At 39.1% G+C, this 17472-nt stretch overlaps 2 protein-coding genes across 3 annotated transcripts in view; one reads left to right on the top strand and one right to left on the bottom strand.

Moving 5' to 3' along the window:
- Nucleotides 1-395: 395 nt before the first annotated feature.
- Nucleotides 396-13118, bottom strand: LOC124151014 (ubiquitin-conjugating enzyme E2 G1-like). Its single transcript, XM_046523245.2, has 6 exons — nt 12986-13118; nt 8024-8126; nt 7721-7818; nt 5738-5916; nt 4969-5069; nt 396-3658 (listed from the first exon to the last, which is right to left on the bottom strand). Exons 1-5 carry the CDS (start codon nt 13029-13031, stop codon nt 4992-4994), a joined length of 504 nt encoding a protein of 167 aa, XP_046379201.1. The 5' UTR covers nt 13032-13118; the 3' UTR covers nt 396-3658; nt 4969-4991.
- Nucleotides 13119-16403: 3285 nt separating this feature from the next.
- LOC124151015 (mediator of RNA polymerase II transcription subunit 15-like) overlaps nt 16404-17472 on the top strand; it is a 63828-nt gene continuing 62759 nt past the window's right edge. For both annotated transcript variants that reach the window (XR_007221063.1, XM_046523246.2), the window contains exon 1: nt 16404-16484. Coding sequence is in view for 1 of the 2 variants with exons in the window: in XM_046523246.2 (XP_046379202.2) it covers nt 16426-16484 (59 nt within the window). In the remaining variant the exon portion in view is untranslated. The remainder of the gene's footprint in view (nt 16485-17472) is intronic.

The following is a 17472-nucleotide window of genomic DNA, read 5'->3' on the forward strand; positions in this document are numbered from 1 at the left end:
AGAAAGAAACCTTTGCAAGGCCTGCTTGTTTTTCTTTAGGGATGCCCACGTCATGTTAGCATACGAAGTTGCTGTGCTACATGCTATCAATGCCTGTCATTGTTTGTGTGAAGTATTACGGTGTAAACAAACTTATTTAGTTATGGTAGAATGGTGATAAACATACTGTGTTTTCAATGTAGAGCTAGGTTACCTGTAGATTTAACCACGTTAAATTTTACATTTGAAACCTCACACTGTGCGTTTGGGTTCCAAATTCAATTGTGACAATTAAACCTACAGATAACCTAGCTCTTTACTGACTTGTGTCAGTTAATGCAAATATGATGAAAAATGTTTGACACCATCAACACAAAATCTTGTGTACCAGAACAAACTAAAAAACAAACAGTACATTGAAATCAATAGTTTATTGACTGCAGTATTAATGTACCAATCTGATGGAAACAGTCTGCTCCCTTATCACAAAATATGTACAGAGGTACTACTTACCAAAAACTAGGGCTCACTCAACTGTGTTCTCCTACCTGCTGGAGCCTGCAGAGTGTACCATGTTGTAATACGTTTATAGATATATCACACAGATTGGACAGTAACCAGCTATAACACTGAACTGGTTAACCAGAATATATAGCACTTGATACGCATATGATAATCCACCATTACAAGGTAATTTATAGCCTTGGGTGCTGACAGCTGTTGAATGAGCCCTGTGAGTTAGCACACTAACAACAAATTCTCAATGCAGACTTTGCATCGATGCCATTAAGTGTGTTAGTAAACTGTACACCAGTAACTGCTTACAATACTGTTAGCTAGGGATTATTATTATTTTTATGATGGTTCTTAAGCCGAGATCATTAATTGTCTTGGTAAATTGAATACAAAATAAGTTGATAACAACATTGTACCCACTCACTTCACTATTTCTCCAACAATAGTTCTAACTGCAATTAACAAACATGTTTTCAAGAGAAAAATGGAAATCCTCAAATGGTTTTGAAATTCCAAATTTGGGCAGCTGTGAAGTAAGTGGGTATGTGGTAAGGTTGTAAACATGCAGCCAGTGCACATCAGGGTTACGACTACAGTGAAATGGATATACATACAGAGAATTGTATCAAACCAGTAGTGAGTCGGAGCATTCAACCTCTTAGATCCTACACTTAGTAACAACTTCAATCCAACAAGAACAATACTGATTCACTCCAAAAAGCAATCCTCCCAGTTGACAGTGTTTTTCAACAGAAAAGTACAAATTTCCAAATATTTTAGCCCAAACAGCCAAAATCTTTTGAGTAATTTTCAGTCGATTATTATCTGACCGTAAGTGCTTTTATTAGCCTATCATACAAAACCAAAATAAAATTACTAAACCTAGGCTTCATACTAGTAGCTGAAGTCTTAGGCTGGAATTGTCATTCAAAAGATTTCTGAAATTCATGCCTTTTAATTTTTTAGAAATACTCAGTCAAAAAGGACAAAGGGTGAGTGAGTGAGTATGATGCTGCTTTGAAAACTTTCAGTTGTATCATGGCTTGTCAGCTTGATGTGGGAGGATGCCTTAAGTGATGTAGGTCTTAGACATTTAATGCTTTGGTGAAACCCACAAGCCCGGTGTGCTGACAAACCGAGAAACACAATCAGGGTGAACCAGGATTAAAACCCATACTTGTAGGATTCTGGCATGTCTAGGGGACGCACCTCTGCAACACTCATTGCAGCTCTGACGACTGGGCAATTGTGACCCACCCCCACCCCCCTTAAAAGAACAAAGGGAATTGCCTAATTATTTTTAAACTGACTTCATGAGATAAGACTGTATTTACTGACCACAAAGTGGATGAAAAATAAAGCCAAAACAAATTTGATTGTGACCTGCATATTGTATCACTCATTGTATATCAGCTATATCACCCACATACTTGTCCGTACCACCACAACCAGAGCAGAATAGGAATTCCAAACAACACTCTTTAACTTTTAAACATACAGGAATATAGAACATTCAACATCACACATTATGTGAAGAAAGATATTTTCTGCTCAATAACTCAGAAAAGCAAAGTCTAAAGTACAATATGTCATCACACACATTCATAATATATTAATTTAAAAGTGTGCAAACAACCCACATGTTTGAGGATGAACACGGATAAATTCATGTGAAACATGTGCAACAACATCCCATTCTTTCTAAGGACGTTAGGGACAGGTCAGCTATGGGTGGGTGGGGTTCAGGAAATCTGGAGGAAACCAAAAAATATGACAGTCTCTAGGGGAGGGCCATAAGTAATAATACACATATTGGGGGGAGGAGGAGGACAAGAAAAAATGTACAACTTAAGGACATGGTGAAGAGCATAAAAAGTATGACGAACACTAGGGAGGGAAATTATTTTCAGTACATTCATGCATCAAAAGACTCTGACCCACCCACCACTGTAATGATTGACCAGTCCCTAATATAATAAAACATGTCCGTTTGATGGAATTTAACACATGGATACTGTTAATTTAACATTTGGATACTGTTATAAGATATGACCGAAATTAATAATGATATCAGTGGACAGGTAAAACACAAGTGATGGTAGAAGAGGAAAAAGCAAATGTATTTCATATTCTGAATTAAGACTTGAACATCTTGAGACAGTCTAAGTCGTAGAGGTGAAGTGCTAATCAATTTGAAGAGAAATCGGAATGGCAGAACATATTTAAATTGGATTTGTTTGATTAATAGCACATTTGTTGTAAGCACTATGTTCCTTGGTTAAATCTTTAGACTGACTATTTTTCTAAGTGCAATGCACTTTCATGCAACATTTACTATCAAACCATTATTTTGACAAATATATTTCATCTAATACAAAGATAACAACAGTGAGCCAACTTGAAGCTTTACACTGTAACAGCTTAATATATTTGGTACATTTCTCCAATAAATAGAAGGATATCTTTGTATTAGACTTTAAAAGGACAACAAGTAAAAATGAAAAAGCATACACTACCAAACCCAATACACCAAAACATTAACTTAACCTCAGGGCTGTAGAGAAGGTCCTGTCATGCACATTCAGTCATCAGTTGAGACACAGCAGGGAAAATATCAAGTAGTTACAAATGCTTTCTTTCAAACACAGATTACCAATTCTTAAATACCACATAATTCACTTCCTGCATCATATTCCTGGAAACAACTGATAAAAAAATATAGGAAAGTTTCAAAGAGTCTCTGAGAAGTCAAAACAATATCTATAACAAAATTTAATAAAAAATAACGTTCTGGCATAACATATAACCTTAGTAAATCTGAGAATAATACCGTTGACAAATTTAATTCAAACAAACGATAACGGAAAGCAATAAAAAAGCATGTTATATTTCATTAATACTACAGCCCTGAGAGAAAACCTACAATAAATGCTATTTATAACTGACTGGCAGCACTGTTATTGTATTTATGTATATAATATATTTACATCATCGTATGTACTTCATCATGGTAAGGAAATGAGAATTTGGATGGATGAGAAATCAATGGACTGTACAGTACTGAAGTGTGGCTGGATAGCTCGAGGCCACATGCATACTAATTCAAATGAGAAACAGGTATTTTCTTTGCCTTGTTATCTTGAAATCTTTTCCTGAAAAATGACTGAAACAAAAAATAAGTTAGAGGTTGATAACATGGTTTACCCAAGGTCTGCCGAACAATAGTTTCCCGAATTTTAAAGATAAATACATGACAATGTAGAATTTGTATAGTGGGTGCTTTCAGGTAGTAGGGAGTGAGCTTGGTTTGATGACACTACGAACAGTATTTCAATTAGCATAGCACATCAATTTCACAAGGCAGAAAAGCCTAAAATGTCACAGATCTTGCATGGCTTCAACATCCCCGATCAAAACCCACCAAATGTCAGCCATTTCCCTCACAAAATCAATCATCAGCTGTTCAATATTGCTTACAACAAAAATATATTTTTATGTATTTCCTATTAAAAACTAGTTTTGATACATGCTGTGCAAACACACTTCCTGTTTATTTCTGTAAGACAGTTGCCAAGTATGTCGTCTATTTACAATATGAGCAACATGTATTTCGTTGTTATAACTTATATCGTGCTAGAGATGGAAACGTATATTAGGTTCAAAATTATCTGGCTTATTTTATTGATAATGATTAGAGATGAATTGACACAAATTGAAACATATGCACTCGCCCGGTAGGACGAGCGTTTCTTCAATTCTTTCTCGCCCTGCACATGCTGTCAACAACAATACAAGTGGACAAGTTTTTCTAGCTCTGTGGTCATGGTGATGGCGTAAATATTCGAGCTTAAACCGACCATCCAGTGATTAACATGAGCATCGACACAATTGGGATACAAAAACATGCCAACCAAGTCAGTGAGCCTGGACACCCAATCATGTTAGTCGCATCTGACAAAGAGCATGGGATGGAACAATTTTAACCATTGTCTTCACAAGGGCTAATGCACTGTGTTCAGTGATCCACCCCATGAGGACAAGAAATGTGAGTTGAGGTGAGATGGGGTTAAACGTCGAGTTCCAAGATTTTTGTACTAATATAGAGACGTGTGTGTGTGTGTGTCTGTCTGCTTGTACTAGTCCAGACTAATGCTGGTTTTATAGTGCTGGCCCACAGGGATACCATGCCGCAGTTTAACATGGACACCCAACTTAGACTGTGTTTGCTTACTCAAGTCGACCAGTCCTTGTTTAAGCCATTTAATGCCGAGCGCCAGACAGGGTAACAACAAGTACCATCTTTTAACGTCTTTCGGTATGACACAGCCAGGGATCAAACCCCGACCTTCCGCTGTCTGGGCAGACTCTCTACCTCTAGACCACAGGGGAGGTTGAGGACACCACGAGGTCGTAAGTGTATTATCCGGTGGTCCCCCAACCACATAGATATCTAAAAATAATGTCTAATCCTACCTTGATGATAATGTGTGCTGCCATCATAATTCATCCTGACTCTTACGTACACAGCGGGCAACTTTCTTTCTGAATACCTCTGGCTCCTCTCGCCAGTCTTTCTGTCAACAGAAAACAAATCAACGTTAGAGCTCTTGTTCGATCTTGTTGAGTGAGTGAGTGAGTGAGTGAGCGAGCGAGCCCCTTTCAGCAATATTTCAGCCAGGGACACCAGAAATGTACTTAACACAATGTACAAGTGGGGAATCGAATCCCGGCCATTGGCATGACGAGTAAACGCTTTAACCAGGCTACCCCTAAATCAACCCAAAGTCCTGCTGGACTGTCAGAAGCCAAGTGACAGAAAGCAGTCCATACCAAATATTTTTAGTCAAATCGCCCCAAACTGATTTCAAGTAGATTTTAGTTTCAACATTTTGAATATATTGACTGTGATTAGCTATTAAAACTTACTAGACTGAACTATATGGACCTAGGCTTCTGACCTCAGTGGACTAGTAATCCAAGTTGTAGTCTAAGGTGTAATAAACTGGTTTGTACAATGGTATGGATTGTTATGCATAACCTTCTCGCCTCATTCTCCCCAGGGAGCTGAGAATGAAATCTCGAGTGCAAACTGATCCATTGACCAGGACAATAATGTTGTGCATTTTTATCATCAGATTGCACTTGTCTATTATAGCACAACATAGCACATTATTAATACACATTGTTATTAGAAGTTGTAGTATCATCTACTTTATCATGGTAAACTGAAGATGGATCTTACAGCAGCATCAACATTTGCTGGGGATTCATCGTTGGGATCTGCCAACATGGATATTACACTGATGAGAATTGTTTCCACAGTGTGGACTGGCAGCCACCTCTCTGACGCTTTCTCATAGCCGTACTTGTCATCCCCTGGCTCGTGAAGGATGGAGATGCAAACGTTGCCCTCTTTGTCAACTGTTCAAACAATGCACCCAGTTATTAGGAACATTCTGAATACATAAAAACATTTACATTGTAGCAGCCATAAGATTTTCAAGTCCCGTTCGGGGATTCGAAACACGGACCTTCTGAACACGACTAAAGAGGTTAAACCCGCCAGCACGCTGACATGGGAAGGATGTCATCTGTGGGATGATTCCAAGCCCTGCTTCTTCCACCCCTGTCAATAGAGGCCATGTCCCAGGCCACACAGTAGGTTACTGAGACTTTTTTTGTTCCAATTTGATATGAACATGCTCAACCCAATGTTGGGCACCAATGTACATGATGTAGCGGCCATAAAATTTCCAAGACATGTGACATGATCTGAACCACGGACTGTCTGATCCAAGGTTGGATGGCTTGTCCACATGACCAAAGAGGCTAATCCCACGACAAGATTGCAGTATACCGGACACCTTCCATCAGTTTGGTAAGGGATGTGCTCAATGGCTTGAATTAAATGCTCTTGTAAATAAATGCAATGTTTAATTACCAAAGTAGATACAAAATATGTGTTTGCTGAAATGAGGCTGTGACGGATGTCACTGATAGGGTTGTCACTGCCATTATGAAACTTTTATTTTTGAGTACTTTCCCGATGTTTATGCATCATCGCTTTCATATTCAATTCCAAGGTTTCATGATACTAACCATACAAATGCAAGCAGGCTTACAGCGGTAGAAACTTACATTTTTAATCCACTAGTCCTTATAATGATATTATAAAGCAAAACCCTTAAAAATGGCAAATTTCTACTTGTCCTTATGATACCTTAACCATTGGGCAGTTTGGCAAGGACTATAGGACCTATGCCAATTTCTAACACTAGACTTATTTTGAGCTTGTCAAGTGCAGCTTTGATAGTAGCATCAAACAAACATGGCGGATAGGTGTCCGGTATAGTGCATGTGTACCAATCCCTCCAGCAACCTGACAAGATAAGGATGTTATCTGTGAGATGACTCCATTCCCTGGTATATAATTACACAAGGAACAATCATGAATGAATGAGCCACATAATAGCTGTATCACCATGGCCCCAACAGGCATGAAAAGTCGACTTGACAAACCAGTGGAACGTGTACACAACAATCCCAACTATCTGGATACAATGATACTTAATCAGTAAGGCATCCTCAATTATCCTGTGTATTATATCTCCATTCTATTATGATAAATACCCTGGACCCATCTGCCAACACAGTTTTGCTTCAGAAGTGATGTTACCAACTCTCAGGGTGCGACTTGGGGATATTTTGTTTGTTTGTTTGTTGTTTAATGCCGCACTCAGCAATATTCCAGCTATATGCCCCGATCTGTAAATAATTGAGTCTGAACCAGATAATCAAGTGATTGACATTATGAGCATCATTCCACGCAGTTGAGATTGATGACATGCATCAAACAAGTCAGCGTGTCTGACTACCCGATTCTGTTAGTCGCCTCTTACGACAGGCAGAGTGGCCTTTTACGGCAAGAATGGGTTGAAGACCTATTCCACCCCGGATCTTCACGGGTCCGACTTGAGAATATTTACTGACAGATGGTAAAGTAACTTTGCGCCTCTGAACAGGCCTAGATAAATCCCTGACTTCGTTAGACATTTATTTGTAATAGCAGTGAGATTATCCACAGATCATGTATCACCTCCATAATATTAACCATGTTGATGCTTAAGTTCACAGTTAAACCACTTGAACATCCATGGAATCAGGTATGAAACACCTAGTGGAATTACTGATTACACAGCAGAGTAAAACAATAAATTTATCTCACTGTTTGGATGCCATATTTCTGACACAAACTTCATCTTTGGAGGGCGATGAGGGTATTCTTTGGGGAACAGCAAGTGTGCTTTGAAAAATCCCCCTTCACTGAAACCAAGAAGTTCATAAAATTACTTCAAAACTTGGCCATCTTGCTTATTTCTTTGTCATGAGATCATGTAAAAATTAAGCTGAGAACTGGACATTGAATTAGTATTAGGCATTTGCTTCAGTTCCTAAGATGAGTTAATTCTGTGTGAAGATGCTTGACACTTCTGTCTCTGTTGACAGCTTTTGTACAACATATACATACAAGACTGTGTCTGGTGGGCCGTAAATGACAACCTCCCATTTGTAGATGTCATTGTCATCAATAAGTCCAGCAGAAAATCCCTCTACAGCATTGCGGTTAAGCTCTGAAAAAAAGGGATGATGAAAGTTGAAAATAATGAAACAAAATACATATATTAACCTCAAGTTAACCTTTAGCAGTAAGGACAAACAGCAGCAAACATGGTAAAAAGCTGTAAGATTGTCACTGAAATACCACCACAGAAACAGAGTCTTGACTTGAAAAAATAACCCCCAAAACATAACGCCAGGATGCTCCCAGCCCCTTTGAAAACCAAATCTTGCATGTTGTAGGCAGTAAAATTATCTGAGAGAGGATTTTGTTATTTGGACCCCTCCCTTTTTAAGAAAGCTAGATCCGCATTTGCAAAATGTGCATTATTTGGAGTTTAACATGTTCAACGAGGTTACAATCAAAACTCACATTGTTTTGGTATCAGGATTTATTCATTTGTTGCATTCTATGTATTCTATTGTAAATAATTCACTATCACAGTGCACCAGCATGTCCCTTTCGTAATTAACATGTGCGCCATTTGAATATCGAATGCCCAAATGGCACAATCATGTGGCCTTGAAGATCTCTGCAGAAAGTTACACATCATGATTACTAGTACTGGTAAGGTTGAGTACCGTATTTGCTAGGTCTGAGACTAAACACCAGCTGTATGATCGGATACATAACACGATACCTTGCTCCCTTAACAAGGTACTATCTTTGAACCAACTTATTGTCTGTAACCATGGTAACCAACAAGATAAGCAGGGCTCGATTTAGCTACATAAAACATGCACCAGTGCAACCTAGTACATGTAGTATTGAAAATGCAACCTAATATTTATGTCAACATGCACTAAGTGCATGCAAACAAAATTCACATTTATTGTCTGCCTAACCATGCTTACCCTTACTTGTCCACACAACATCAATCTTTGAACACATTCCATACTTCTACGGTTTATTCACCCTGCTACATCACGAATCCATACGTGTAATTTTTCATGCTTTCGTGGGCTTGACATCATCATACTGGGGGTACTTCGAGATTTTGTGCACGTTCCTATAACGTTCCTGAGTGTGATCATCATCATTTATCATCAGCATGATCAGAGAGAGCACAGAAAGACTTTCAGAATAACCATAATAAATTACTGGTACAGGTTCAAGTACAGAGCTACTGATAAGCTCCATATTTCCGTAAAATAACACCCAAAATATTCAAAACCCAATTACTTTAAATTAACTTGCGTACAGAAACGCATGCATTAAATGGAAAACTCAAATGTATAAAAACAGCATGCGTAAATACCCAATGAAGCTTTTTCAGCATGCGACAATGGAGCTAATTTCCGAAACACAATTACTAGCTGAGTTACCTTCTGAGGCAAGCCTATATTTAGAACCATTATATCATATGTATATACATCTAAAACATTATTATTTTTTTTCAAATCTCAAAATGTGTACTCATTTTGGGAAAAAAACAATAGAGTGATGCATAAATGAGCGAAAAAATATAAGTTACCCAATGAAAAATGTAATAACCCAATTAAAATAGAAGCATTTGAGTAAAAACTCATATTTTTCGGATTATTTTTGTTAAATCTCTGATTATATTTTTACAAGGAAAATATTTTTTGCGAGGGCTACTGTTTTAAAAAACGCAATTTTCCACGTTTCCGCGGATATTTCACATCCCTGTCTGTTATAGCTTACTATCTGTCTGTAGACTCTGTACACAAGTACACATATTACTAAAAACCTAGTTGCGTTCCTTTTCCGAAAATGCATAACCCTATATATATATAGCGAAATCCAAAGTACATAGTGTGGAGGATAAGCACGTGTAACTTGAATTTGGGGAATATTTGTGTACGTCAGTTTGCAGACGACAAATTGATAAAAGCATTGACTGATTTTTTCCATGGACAGAAATATTATTTGCACAGTTAACTTTGTACACAGAATATTAAAGAAATAACATTAAAATATGGCAATAACTGGTTGGTGGCCAGTACTGTTCACCTATTTCATCACTCAGTTTACTAAACCAAAGATGGCCCTCCTCACATCATCATAGTCCACTTCCGGTTCTAGTGAATAGAGAGTCTGCCTGGAGATCGGAATGTCGGAATGAACGGCTTGAGACCCTGCATCGTCATGCCAAAAGAAGATGGTATTTCCCTTCCTGGTGTTTGACATTGAGGAGATCAAACAAGGACTGGTACTGTGTACGAGTGGGGGTGTCAATGTTAAAACTGCAGCATGGTACCACAGTTGCGCTGGCACAATAAAACCGGCATTAGTCTGGACTAGTCCAAGCAGACACATGTCTCTATTACATTACATTATATAGGTGCAATAATTTTGAATGTGACGTCAAACCCCATTTCACCTCACCTTATATATGATGTGTAAGTACTTTAGTCCATACATAACTACCATGATTACTTTCTTTGGTGACATTCCCCAAATGCTGTTTTTATTTGTTGACATTTCTCTTTAATATGCAAGTCATTATATTTCATGAAAATAACACCAACTATTTAATAGTAGAATGAAGGTCAATTCTGCAAATAGCACACCATTAAATTGACTCTCTACTTGCAGAGTTCCAAGTAACCTTTTGAGCAATTTATCGTGTTTATGGACAACCGTTGCGGATTGTCCTGTTTTCGATCAGAGCTTTCAGCATCATATATGCCTTTACTATACCATGTATACTCTTAAAAAAAAGAAACTTGACATAGACATGATAGAGGTAAAACCACTTTTCTCAAAATATCCAAAATCATTAATGAAATGTGATTAGAATTAGTCAAACAGAAGGATGATGTTTCCACAATTCGCAGAAACACCTCCAAACCACACATAAATGTTGCGTTTGGGGATCAATTTTACAGATTCATCCAAATGCAACCTGCTGTAAAAAAAGTGCAGCACAGGATCCTGCATTTATGCACCCCTGCTAAAGGGGTATAAAAAAACACATCAACGGGCGTTCATACAGACGCGGTGACAGAATGCCAAGGCTGAATACAGCCATTACAGGTCAACGTCACAACGCCATTGGCAGATTACAAGCTGGAGCAACTCAGCAAAATGTGGCCAGGCACCTTGGCGTATCCCAACAGACAATCTCCGCATTATGGAGATACAACAACACCAACAGAGTTGACGAAAGACCAAGGTCAGGGAGACCAAGGGTGACACCCCTAGCACAAAATCGATACATCCGGCTGCGACACCTACGAGAATGCACTATCATTCACGCGTTAATTAGTCACATGACACCTGCTGCACCTGTTGTATTTGAGCAAGGTGATGATAAGTTTTGTTTTTTAATATTTCTTCACGATATATCATATAGGAAGTAAATCATTACATAAACTTCATTGAATGAATGCCCCCATCGATCATTAGATGAATCACAGAAATGGCCCAAGTTTCTTTTTTGGAAGTGTATATTAATCATGACACAATACTATTATCGTCGGATCATAGGTTTTCGGACATTATACGTTTTCTATCACGAATACTTGCACTATAACACTGGGTGTGGCGTAATACAGAATTGTAAATACTCAGAAGATGGCTTGTTTTTTAGGATGAAGTTGTCTTTTAGCCTATAAGTGAATGAGATGTTTTAGAGTGGTTCATGTGATTAGTGAGAAAACTATGAATGTTTCTTCAGCATCCGAAAACCCATAACATGGGGATATATGTTGTATTAATGTCTTATGATTGCAATCTTGTTTTGTTTTTTTCAACAAAAGGTAAGTAAGTACAAGGTAAGTTGTTTTTTTAACGCTTGTGATAGTTGTCCTTGTGCCCGGGGGATGGGGGGTGAAGTTTATGGTAGTATTGCTCCCAGACCCACCGGGTGGGCGGAAGCTATGCCCGATGTTTTTAAAAAGTACTGATTTAACTTGCATCCTCCATCTTTGTTTATTTTACTTGACTTTTGCCATTGACTTATTACATTTCTTGGTGTAAACCAAGACCAAACTGCATGAAATTGCTTAAAATACAATCAAATGTTTAAAAAATTGATGGGGGGAGATGCCCCCAGACCCCCCTAGAGTTTTCCTCTTTTGGGGGTAAAACCTGCTGTGCATCATCGTGTAGCTGGATTTATGTTCACGCGTTAATTAGTCACATGACACCTGCTGCTCCTGTTGTATTTGAGCAAGGTGATGATAAGTTTTGTTTTTTAATATTTCTTCACGATATATCATATAGGAAGTAAATCATTACATAAACTTCATTGAATGAATGCCGCCATCGATCATTAGATGAATCACAGAAATGGCAAAAGAAATGGTTTTATTTTAAAATTACAATTAATCCCATAACAGATAAAGGAAAGATTGCTGAGAATCATCATAGTGAAGATCAATGGTCAGATACCTCAACCTTTTTCCAACTGCGGCCTATTTGGTTCAGATGTTTATCTTCTTCATTTTGAAATATTCTCATTGTTCATCATTGTCCTGGGAGTGAAAGCATTGTATAGTAATGCCAAGAAGTACCTTTTCATTAATACAAGTGACCCTTAACATGATTCCTTTTATTACCAAGACCATTTTCACCACAACTTAAATGGAGCAGAAGATCCAAGTCAGATCACTTCTGCGGAAAACGGCTGCACATTTGAAAAAAATAAAATCAATAGATCATATAACACAGTTGGAAATGGGGGTGAATGGCTGGCAGCATCATCTAAACACTGCTCTCCTTCGACTCAAAACATCAGCTGATTAGATGATTCCAAACTTCAAGACTGACTATTGTTATTGTTTCCAACTGTGGCCTAGTTGCCAGCTGTACATGGTGTACGGGATTTGGTTACTGCGTCTCTCCTTCGAATGGATGAATGAGTGGTAATTTTGCAAAAGATTGTTGGAAATACTTTCAACCCACCTGCGAGCTGTTTTCTAAGCAAAAGGGACGACTGGTCGTGGGACATGGTCCCCGAAATACGAACGATCGTGTCCAAAATCGTCTTCCACTGTAACGAATTTTTCTCCTTATGCGCATGTGCAGGCTATCACAGTACAAAGGTACATAACTCCGTACTGGATACTTCATATTTTTTTAGAACTGTACACAAAATATAGCGTTCGAACCCTTACATTTAACATGTAATCACTTTTTAAATTCTGTCTGGTGAGGTGATTTTTAAAAGTAGCTTATCTAAAACCCGGACTTTTTTAGTTTCATTCAATCTTTCATCAATCGATTCGTTTTTATTCGTGAAACTGAGGAGGCGATCGGCCTAAATTGTGATTGTTCCACGTGTTTAGAGAGTTTGTTGTTCAACGACTGTCTGGGATACGTGAGGTCACTTTTTACAAAATCGTAAACCCGGAATCCCCGAGGGGGACATGTTGTCGCGGGTGTCCATTTGACTGATATACATACAGGTAGATCAATATCAAGAATGTATCGATTTCCCAAAGTTCATCGCATGATTGGGTGAGTTGGGTTTAACACAGTCCTAAACAGTATTCCAGTTATATCACGGTCTTAGATATTTACCACTTCGGTGAAACCCACGAGCACGGTATGGTGAGAACAAGCCTAGAAACATAATCGGGGCGAACCGGGATTCGAACCCATAATCATAGGTTTCTGGCGAGGCTAAAAGAAGCAATTTTTACTCTGCACAGCGAATTACGGCACCATAGACGACTGCCTCTCCCCCCGCCCCGTGCAATATTTACAAATAGAATTGATGAAAATGGACCAAGAATTAAATATTAAAATATTCAATGAACGTACAATGAACAAACAAGTTAAAATTTATACTCCATTAGCGGATCTGGGGTTTGGCGATGAACTGATGTCATTTTGTATGCGCATTGCCTCTCTCTCTCTCTCTCCCTCTCTCCCTCTCTCTCTCTCTCTCTCTCTCTCTCTCACACACACACACACACACACACACACACACACACAGACACACACACACACACTACAGTTACACATTTCCTAAGTGGAACCCCTTTTTTAAATCCTGGATCCGTCCCAGTACCCGTATTCATCTTCCAAACTGCACAATTTCTTACGAAAGTTCACCTTGTCTACCTGCTTCAATGAAGATTACCATTCTATCTCGATCGAATGATATGACATTTTATACGGGAAGTACTTTCAGTCAGCCTTATTGACATATGGTTTCAGATTAAGATCAGAAAAATAGCTAAAACGACACCACGTCAAAACGTCACTAAGCGATAACGGCACCAAACTGTCGAAAACGACATCTGGCTTGGCGATAAAACGGTACATTCACTTGACGAAAACGTCACTGTATATCTTTCAACTACATGTATGTTTATTCGAGTTGTATATCGATGAAAATAAAATATCAGGTATTGTCGGTCATTTTCAAGTGAACTTTTCTTTAATGTCACCGAAGGCCCGTGTCAACGTATGTACAAACCGATGGTGGTGTATAACCGATCCTTGGTTTCACATATTTTGACCCTGCCCACAAATATGAAGCATCTGTCTCACATGAGAATAGAACCAGAACCTTCAGTGTGACGAGCGATCGCTTTAACCACTAGGCTGGGTAGCCTAGTGGTTAAAGCGATCGCTCGTCACACTGACGCCCTAGGTATGAAGAAAGTCAGAAACAGGATATGTTGAACTGACAATAAAACGAAATCGCAACTTTACCTCTCCAGTTTTGGGATCGTTCTTATTGTCAACACTGTATCAAATCATATCGCTAACCCACCGTATATGGGCAGCCCATTGGTCTAAGTTGCTGCAATTTGCTGTGAAGAGTTACCTCCCTTTGGGCGAACCCGAACTCCATGTTAACAGGTTCGAATCCAAGATTTGCCACGATTTTGTTTCTAGCTTAGTCAGCATCACTTCGGGCTTTAAGCTGACACGCCGTGATATAACCAGCTTACTGTTCAAAGAGGCGTTTAACGTAACTTACTCATTCCTCCCAAATCAGACTGACACACCATAATATAACAGTAATATTGTTAAAAGCGACGTTGGTCCAAACACACCGAGGCTCTATCATTTGTACTTCGACCCACGGCGAAAGGGCTGGGATATAGCTAGAAGCGGCGGAAAATCATACTGATTCTACTGTAGTAGACTCGCTGAATATCAATCTCATTAAAATCAGATCTTAGTTCTCGCTACTGTTTAGCGGTAGCGAGAACTAAGATCTGATTTTAATGAGATTGGCTGAATATTGGTTTTGTCATGCTGTCTATATAAGACTCAACAAGGCGGAGCTATATTCCACTAATATGTGAGAGAGTTGGGTTTAACGCCGCTTTTAACAGTATTCCAGTTATATCGCTGCGTGTCAGCTTAATGTGGGAGGAAAGCCCGAAGTGATGCAGGTCTCAGACGTTTACCACTTCGGTGAAACCCACGAGCACGGGTCTGGTGCTGACAAACCTAGAAACATAATCGGGGCGAACCGGGATTCGAACCCTTAATCATAGGTTTCTGGCGTGCCCAAGGGACGCAACTCTGCACAGCGAATCGTGGCGCCTTAGACGAGTGGGCCACCCGTGTCCCCCACTAATATGTGGACTACATGGCTTTGGCGCAACTGAATGCAGCAGAATAATACCGAGTTTGTGCCATGTTAAAGGATATGGCAACCGCTCCAACCCAACATTCTCCCAACAACGTCTTTGAGAGACATTTAGAAGTTGAAGTACTAAGTACTCCAGTGTTACTACATCTTAATCTACTCTACTGTATAAACACTGCCTCCAACCTGTATGTATACTTGTCAATCACACTCTGTATATCGCTTGCTTGATAACGGTGTTAGAACCTACACCGAAACGTCGCTCCTAATTGTAATAAAGAAGTGGTTCATCCATAAATCTTATCCTTACTTAATTCTCTTTACAATCTAAAATATTCGCTTCAACTTTACGTTATATTCCGTGTCCCCTCTTATCTTTATTGTTTATTTGTTGTTTTACGCAACACTCAGCAGTTATTCAGCCGTAAATAATCGAGTCTGGACCAGATAATCCAGTGACTGATATTGCTAAAAACGATCCAAGCGGTCGGGGTACCAAACCAGACCACCCGATCCATTTGGTTGCCTCTTACGACCAGCATTGGTTACTGGGTAGCTATTCTAACCCGCAGTTCCCACGAGGATATATTTACTGAGTATAATTGTAGACTGCTGTATATTTGATTTAGGAAATTATTTGTCGATGTTATGTACAGAATTAAAATATATTAATTTATTCGACGTATGTTTATGCGCAAATTGTTTTGTTCTTATCGGCATGAAAGGACGAGTTAAAACTGTATTACCTCCCCTTTTATAAGGGGCGATAAATCTAAAGTTGATCACAATGGCCGACCAAGCAGATTGGCGAACTCAAAATTTCCGTCAGAAACTCGTAGCTCAAATGTAAGTAAAATGAATGTTTATGAGTGCTATGTATTTGTTATACCAGTATTTGGCATTTCATCTTATTTGACAATTGCATTAGTATCAATCGCACAATGACCATGTGAAGTTTATGATAAGTGCGCAATGTTTTGATTGTCATTTGAATTACTCAGGAGATTCAATTTCGGTGCTACGTGTGAGTTAAGTAGGTGTTTGCACCGCTTATACCCAAAATATGTAGTGCAGAAAATGTTGTGCCAATTCTTCCACTGTATCAACGGAGAGGGAAAACACTGACAAGTGAATTAAGTTATGATATAAGATCTGAAGGCAAGTTTACCAGGATGATGCAGTTTACCAGGCTCAACTTATGCCTCTATTTGGCTTAGGCTCTGCAGCTCTCACATGCCTCTTTGATTCGTAGGTTAGTTATATTAGGGTTAGGACAGATGACCCCAACTCACTGATAGAAACAGTGGGAAGGGAGTAGTGCACTTTACCGGGCGCACTTTTTCAGATCCAATAAGTGCTGTGGGGGCTCGAACGCGCTTCGGCTCTGCTAATTAATAGGTTAATTAGCCGACGCTCTACCACAGGACCACAGGCGCTATCACATGTAATCAGTGCTCGTTTAACGGGTCATTAGAATCCCCATTGGCATGCATACGTAATTCAGTAAACAATGAATTGCGCATGCGTGTGACGTCACGGCCCGCTCTCCCATTCATCTTTTCTTGAAACCACACCCGCAATCGTTTATGTCAACATGACCGACCAATGGGATTAACTGGATTAACGCTTGAAAAAGTAAGAATTTATGGCTAACCCTTTCCCAAAGCCAGCTAACCCTAATGACCGACAAGGGGTTTTGGATCGTAAAGACGTGTAAGTTTCCCTAAGACCGAAAAACGGATGTCGGATCGTAAAGACGTGTAAGTTTCCCTAAGACCTAGAATGGGTGTTTGATCGTAAAGTGTAAGTTTCCCTAAGACCGAGAACTGTTGTT

This window comes from Haliotis rufescens, unplaced genomic scaffold (genome assembly GCF_023055435.1).
Source record: "Haliotis rufescens isolate VD_foot unplaced genomic scaffold, xgHalRufe1.0.p SCAF_15, whole genome shotgun sequence".
Lineage (NCBI taxonomy): Eukaryota > Metazoa > Mollusca > Gastropoda > Lepetellida > Haliotidae > Haliotis > Haliotis rufescens.

What these genes read in the sequence shown, in the direction of transcription:
- LOC124151014 (XM_046523245.2), bottom strand. Translation starts at nt 13,031, where the DNA reads ATGTCCCACGACCAGTCGTCCCTTTTGCTTAGAAAACAGCTCGCAG. An exon ending in AGAAATATGGCATCCAAACA is followed by an intron (nt 5,917 to 7,720) that starts GTGAGATAAATT and finishes TTGTTTGAACAG; the next exon opens with TTGACAAAGAGGGCAACGTT. An exon ending in CAGCAAATGTTGATGCTGCT is followed by an intron (nt 5,070 to 5,737) that starts GTAAGATCCATC and finishes TTCTGTTGACAG; the next exon opens with AAAGACTGGCGAGAGGAGCC.